The sequence below is a fragment of the Nanorana parkeri genome, unplaced genomic scaffold, assembly GCF_000935625.1.
Source record: "Nanorana parkeri isolate BGI_ZX_2015 unplaced genomic scaffold, ASM93562v1 scaffold940, whole genome shotgun sequence".
Classification (NCBI taxonomy): domain Eukaryota; kingdom Metazoa; phylum Chordata; class Amphibia; order Anura; family Dicroglossidae; genus Nanorana; species Nanorana parkeri.
The window spans coordinates 35441-42926 of record NW_017307208.1 but is presented as its reverse complement, the minus strand read 5'-3'; the positions used below and the strand labels follow the sequence as shown (position 1 = coordinate 42926).

General features: G+C 46.7%; 1 protein-coding gene across 1 annotated transcript in view; it reads left to right on the top strand.

The window, feature by feature from the left end:
* Positions 1-7486, top strand: part of ARFGEF3 (ARFGEF family member 3) — a 132840-nt gene that overhangs the window by 102471 nt on the left and 22883 nt on the right. The window contains exon 24 of the mRNA XM_018566348.1: positions 1387-1566. Coding sequence (XP_018421850.1) covers positions 1387-1566 — 180 coding nt within the window. The remainder of the gene's footprint in view (positions 1-1386; positions 1567-7486) is intronic.

The window sequence follows — 7486 nt, the reverse complement described above, 5'->3', positions numbered from 1 at the left end:
AGGAGCTTCTTTGGGGCGTTTTGCCGCGCGTTGCCATTGGTATTCCCGAGTGTGGATTGGGGTTAATAAAGCGGTAACCCCAAGCCACACTCGGGAATACAGCGTACAGGTCTTACCTTGTCCGCGATCCCCGCTGTGTCCTCCGGCGGCTGCCGACTTCTGGGTTCCGTCCCTTGCGAGCGGCCGCGTCCCAGGGGGGCGGAGCCGGCGGTAAGTTTACATTTAAATTTTTTTTAAAATAGAGAAAATAAAGGGGGGAAAAAATCATACTGCCAGTGAAACGCGTGTTTCACTGAATGGAAAAACGCGCTAAAAACCGCGGGGGAAAAAAGGAGCTCAAAAAAAACGCTCAGGTGTGAACCCAGCCTTACAATCTAAAAGGGAGTGGCAAGTGATTCATGAGGAGGTAGATGTGTGAGGATGAATTGTTTGAGAACGTGATGGTTCAGTGGTTAGTTTGAGGTGGGATAGGCCTTCATGAAGAGATGAGTCCTAAGGGATCGCCTGAAGGCAGTCAGAGTGGGAGATAGATGGACAGGTAGGGGTCAAGAGTTCCAGAGGCTGGGGGAGACTCTAGAAAAGTCCTGTAGGCCAGCATGGGAGGAGTTGACGGGGGAGCTGGAAAGCAAGAGGTCTTTGGAAGAACAGAGGGGATGGTTAAGGTGATACTTTGAGATGAGGTTGGAGATAAAGCCGGGGCAGTGTTGTGGATGGCTTTTGTAAGTGGTTGTTAATAGTTAGAATTTTATCCTTAGGGCGATTGGAAGCCAGTCGAGGGATTGGCAGAGGGGGATAGCTGACACTGAGAGGTTGGTTAGGTGGATAAGTCTGGCAGCAGCGTTCATGATAGACTGAAGGGGGGATAGTCTGTGTAGTGGTAGGCCAATGAGGAGGGAGTTGCAATAGTCAAGACGAGAGATAACAAGTGAGTGAATGAGTAGCTTTGCGGTTTCTTTGGTGAGGAAGGGGCGTATTTTGGAGATGTTACGAAGGTGAAGGTGGCAGGATTTGGATAGCGACTGGATACGGGGCAGAAAGGTGAGGTCCGAGTCAAGGATGATACCTAGGACCTTGACATGGGGGGGTTGGATAGTTGTGTTTTCAATCTCAAGGGAAATGTTAGGGGAAGGTGCACGGGCAGGAGGAAATATCATGATTTAAATATCACGATTTACTGTATTTGTGGCTCCTCAGAGAGTAAATTAAAAAGGAAAGAATGTATTTATTTTAAGTAAAATGACCAGGTGAAATGTAGGCCAGCAATAGTGCCCGAAAAGAAGAATGATTGATTTGCCTACTGCTGGTATAGTCAATGCTTGACAACATTGTAGATTTGTTATGTGAATGTAGTGCTGCATTTTACAGTCTGTTTTTTCTGCTGCACAGGCAGCTTGTCACAAAGAACGGCGTGTATCTAAGAAAGCTGTTTCCTTCATACATGACATCATGACTGAGGTGCTGACTGACTGGGAAGAGCCCCCCCATTTCCACTTCAATGAGGCTCTTTTCCGGCCTTTTGAGCGAATCATGCAGCTGGAGATATGCGATGAAGATGTTCAAGATCAGGCAAGTGAATTCCCAAATACTGCTAATGAACAACTAAACAGTTTAGCAAAGAGACTGTAACAGAATCAAAATAAATCAAGAATCAAAACCGAGCAAGTCTCCGCTCTAGAGTCCAGTGTTGGCGTGCTTTACACCACTGAATCCGATGCTTTGCATTGCACTTAGTGATGTAAGGCGTGGATGCAGCTGCTCAGCCATAAAAACCAATCCCATGAAGCTCCCTACACACTAGTGTTGTGCCAATCTGAAGGCCACATGAAGTTTGGAGGTCTGTAGCTATTGACTCTGCAGACAGATGGTGACTTCTGTGCGCTGACCCCGCTCTGTCATTTTACTTGGCCTACCACTTCGTGGCCGAGTTGCTGTTGTTCCCAGTTGCTTCCACTCTGTTATAATACCACTAACAGGTGACCGTGGAATATTTAGTAGCAAGAAAATTTCACTGAACACCTGAATCCAATGATTTGGAGGGGTGTCCCAATACTTTTGGCAATATAGTGTATGTGGAAATACTGGGTGTTTTGAATGCAATGTTCCTTGACAGTAGAGTACTGACAAAGTGCACTGAACCAGTACATGGCCCATGGCTTTGTTATATGCATTGTGCAGTCAAAGCTTATACTTTTTATCTAGTTTTAAATTGTCCAGCATAAAATTGTGATACTTTGTATACAGTATGCTTTAATATTGACAATTAATAAATAAAAGATTAGTTGACCATGTTGCCAAATACTAAAATGCCCATATTTTCAATTATGTTTTCTTTCATTTCAGACAAGTATGGATTTTAGATGTGGCAGTAGGTGGCAGTGTTTGACTTTTATATGTTTAACACATGGCTATTTAGGCTATTTCCTAGGGCTCACCTTACAACTGACCATATAATCTCTGTACAGTCCACTTTATATCTACCAATTCTATCTAATATCAGGAGCTGCCTCAACTATCCAATCAGTCTGTTCTCATTTAGGCAAGCACTTGCATTAAATACTTGTGGGTAGATCTAAAGAAGATTGTATAATCAGGTTGTAACGTGTGTGGTGAGCTTAGGGCTGGCTATCGACACAACAAATCTTCATCCTACAAAGAGATGGCCTCTGCAAACAATCATAAAATCATAACAATGTTCCAACAAAACAGGCACTATTTGACTTTTGAGCTATTTTCATTAAAATCATTTGTTGTTCCCATTGTTTGCAATTGTGTATAGCCAATTTTGCACAGATGAAACAGTGACTCCATAGCTCCCACACACTGCGATCATTTACATTGATGGTAATCTCTGTCTAACAACAGTGAACCTTTGAGGATGATCTTCTTATCTGTTGGAACACCATGTCATCTGATATCTACCAGTTTATAGTTCATTGTTTAGCACCAAAATTTTAAAGAAAATTTGCCAGATTTTTGTCATATTGGGTAATTGTCTTGTCTATATCCATCTTAACAGTGTCTAATATCTGACCCCTGTCGTTGTCTTTCTGTTCGTTATAGGGGCTCTATTCTTAGACACTGTAATGTGCTCCTAAGAAGATTGTATGTGAAGATAGGCAGATGACAGGGCAGTGACTTTGGTTGCCTCACACTGAAGCTAAAGTGTCACGCTTAAAGTAAAGCTAAATAATGATCAATATATAAATCCTGAATATTTATAATCAATTAAGACTAAAAATGCACATTCTTGTCTTAAAAAGGCCCAATGCACATTAGAAAGTGAATTAACCCATCGCAGCCATCAGTATTAATCTTTTATTGATCTGTAGCACAAAAGATCCATATTTTCTACTGCAGGTTGTTGCATTTTGAACATCATCACTGCTATTTGTTATTTCACATTAAATAGGATATACATGTTAAAAATAATATTCTGAACATGCTGCATTAGTTTTCATAAAATACTTTTATTTGTACAATGCAAATATGTAGATTCAAAAGATTGCTCTGATATAGTTATGTATGCTATCATGCCTTGCATATAAATGCAAGGTATGCCCTGTCTGTAAGTTTGCCTTTTGCTCATTTATTGTAGCATACATAAAGACTAATAGACTGAAATGAAAAGGGCATGTAAAAAGAACAGAAGAAACTTTATAAAGGCAAGCTAAATGTCTGAAGAGGTATTAACAGATCAAGGAGAATATGTGTAGAAGAAGAGTAAGATTTAAAGTGTGTCTAAACCCAAGAACAAAAATATAATATAATGCAGGTAATTAGTTCATAGAGATGATGGCTGCATTGGTTTTCATGTTAAGGCATTTTCTTTTATTTTCATCTGGTGATCCTGGCAGTAACACACTTTCCTAGCGTGCCAGCTCTTATTAAAGGAGAACTATGAGATGAGTGATTTCCACTCACCTCATAGTTCTAAGCCGACCTGTGACAATGAGACTGTCACAGGTCGGCTCACTAGATCGGGAGGTGAGGGAACACATACCGGGTTCCCTCACCTCTCGATCCTGTCACGGCTCTCTGCCGTGACAGGGGGAGGGGCTGGATTCCCCTCTCCCCGCTCCGATCTGCCAGCGCTGACTGGCGGAACGGACGGGGGAGGGGGCGGTTACAGCTGGCTCTGCCTCTAGATAGGCAGAGCCAGCTGTCACTCACGCAGCTGGGCGGATCCCGTCATCTACGTCGGGATCCGCTCCAGGTGCGGCGTCTCAGTATACCGCGAGCTGTAGCTCGCGGTATACTGAGCTTAGGGTGATGGGAGGACACTAGTTTGTGTCCTCCCGTTACCCTAAGGAGAACTATGGGGAAAACACTGACCCCATAGTTCTCCTTTTAACTGTCATGTATCAATAAAGAAGCAATACTGCCACTCAAGATCTTTAGCATCATGGGCTAAGAAAGATTGGATTAATTTGTTGTAGATAGAGATTCTTTTGTAATACTGCAATGATGCTACATAATTCCAAAAAGCTACTGCAATGTGCATTCTGCAATGCATATTTTTGTAATGTTACATTTGATTTTTAGAGCAGCTATGCTTAAATATGCATACATTGAGGTAGTATGAAACTGTGTACTGTACTTTCAGCTAGGGCTGCAGCTAACGATTATTTTCATAATCGATTAGTTGGCCGATTATTAAGTTTGATTAATCGGTTAATCGGATTAAAAAAAAAAAAGGCTCCAGTGATGGACTACTAGTTTGTGGTGAGATTGTAGTCCATCACGGGAGCAAGCTTGGCGCGGTAGAAGTAAAAAAAAAAGAGTGTGGTGTGCAATATAGTACATAATACAGCGGCGCAGTGCAGAATACCAGCAGCTATAGAGGAATGTAGCAATACTACATTATACTACATATGTACTATTGCTGGGATTTGTAGTCCTCTGTAGCTGGCGTTACTCTGCATTGCGCTGTATATAATGTATTATTGCTGGGATTTGTAGTCCTCTATAGCTGGTGGTATTCTCCATTGCGCTGTATAATGATTATACTGCGCAATGCAGATTACCACTGACCAGTTATAGAGGAACTACAAATCCCAGCAATAATACATTATACAGCGCAATGGAGAATACCACCAGCTATAGGAGGAACAACAAGTCCCAGCAATAGTACATTATACAGGGTGTTTAATGTATTATTGCTGGGATTTGTTGTTCCTCTATAGCTGCTGGTGTTCTACAGTGTGCCGCTTTTTTTTTTTAAACAGGAAACATTAAAACAGGTCCCCCTTACCTGTTTCTGAACCCTTGTAAGTCACCGCGGCGTCGGCGTGCTCTGCGAGCGTGTGTCCGGCTTGTGTGGTGAGCGTGGCATATACGCGGCATGGTCGTGGCGTCCGCGGCGTGCGTAGCGTAACTCGTACCTATTCCACCACAGCACCCCTGTACTCCTGTTCCACAACGGCACCCCCACACAACTATTCCACCATTGCACGCCAATACACCTGTTCCTCGCTGCACCTTCATACACCTGTTCCACCGCTTCACACCCATACAACTGTTCCACACAGCACCCCACAAACCTATTCCACTACTGCACCCATACACCTGTTTTACACAGCACCCTTGTACACCTGTTCCACCACAGCACCCCCAAACACCTATTTCACCACATCACACTCATACACCTGTTCCACACTGCACCTCCATACCCCTTTTCCACCACCACACCCCCGCACACCTATTCCACCACTGCATCCCTGCACACCTGTTCCACACTGCACCCCTATTTCACCACTGCACCCCCATACACCTATTCCACTACTTCACACCCATACACCTGGTCCACACTGCACCCCCATACACCTATTCCACCACTGCACCCCTATCCACCACTGCCTCTCCACACAGCTGTTCCACACTGCACACCTGTTCCACCACAGCACCCCCACACACCTGGTCCACACTGCACCCCCACACACCTGGTCCACACTGCACCTCCATACACCTATTCCACCACTGCACCCCTATCCACCACTGCCTCTCCACACAGCTGTTCCACACTGCACACCTGTTCCACCACAGCACCCCCACACACCTGGTCCACACTGCACCCCCACACACCTGGTCCACACTGCACCCCCATACACCTATTCCACCACTGCACCCCTATCCACCACTGCCTCTCCACACAGCTGTTCCACACTGCACACCTGTTCCACCACAGCACCCCCACACACCTGGTCCACACTGCACCCCCACACACCTGGTCCACACTGCACCCCCACACACCTATTCCACCACTGCACCCCTATCCACCACTGCCTCTCCACACAGCTGTTCCACACTGCACACCTGTTCCACCACAGCACCCCCACACACCTGGTCCACACTGCACCCCCACACACCTGGTCCACACTGCACCCCCACACACCTGGTCCACACTGCACCCCCATACACCTATTCCACCACTGCACCCCTATCCACCACTGCCTCTCCACACAGCTGTTCCACACTGCACACCTGTTCCACCACAGCACCCCCACACACCTGGTCCACACTGCACCCCCACACACCTGGTCCACACTGCACCCCCACACACCTGTTCCACACTGCACCTCCATACCCCTTTTCCACCACCACACCCCCGCACACCTATTCCACCACTGCATCCCTGCACACCTGTTCCACACTGCACCCCTATTTCACCACTGCACCCCCATACACCTATTCCACTACTTCACACCCATACACCTGGTCCACACTGCACCCCCATACACCTATTCCACCACTGCACCCCTATCCACCACTGCCTCTCCACACAGCTGTTCCACACTGCACACCTGTTCCACCACAGCACCCCCACACACCTGGTCCACACTGCACCCCCACACACCTGGTCCACACTGCACCCCCACACACCTGGTCCACACTGCACCCCCATACACCTATTCCACCACTGCACCCCTATCCACCACTGCCTCTCCACACAGCTGTTCCACACTGCACACCTGTTCCACCACAGCACCCTCACACACCTGGTCCACACTGCACCCCCACACACCTGGTCCACACTGCAGCTCCGTACACCTATTCCACCATTGACCTCGATTGTCGGCGGGCCAGCAACGAGTGAGGGAGATCGCGTCGAGGAGGAGAGCAGCGGCGTGCGCGGCTTCAGCGGTGGGCGTGGCTTCGGCGTCCTGTCGGCACGGCGGGAGCAGCGTGCGGTGGGCGTGGCTTATGCGTCCTGTGGGCACGGCGGGCGCAGCGGGACGTGAGCAGCGTGTGCTTCAGGCCGCGTGTAGAGCCCCGAACAGGGAAATCAATCGATAGCCGACGAATCGACGATCGAAAACGTTGGTAACGTTTTCAATCGTCGATTTTAATCGACTAAATCGATTAACTGTTGCAGCTCTACTTTCAGCATGTGCTCCATGGCTGCTCCATAGCAGTGTATCTGTATCCATTATATATAAAACACCGTCGATTTCTTTAAATAACTCCACTTTTTTTTTTTTTTTTTGGC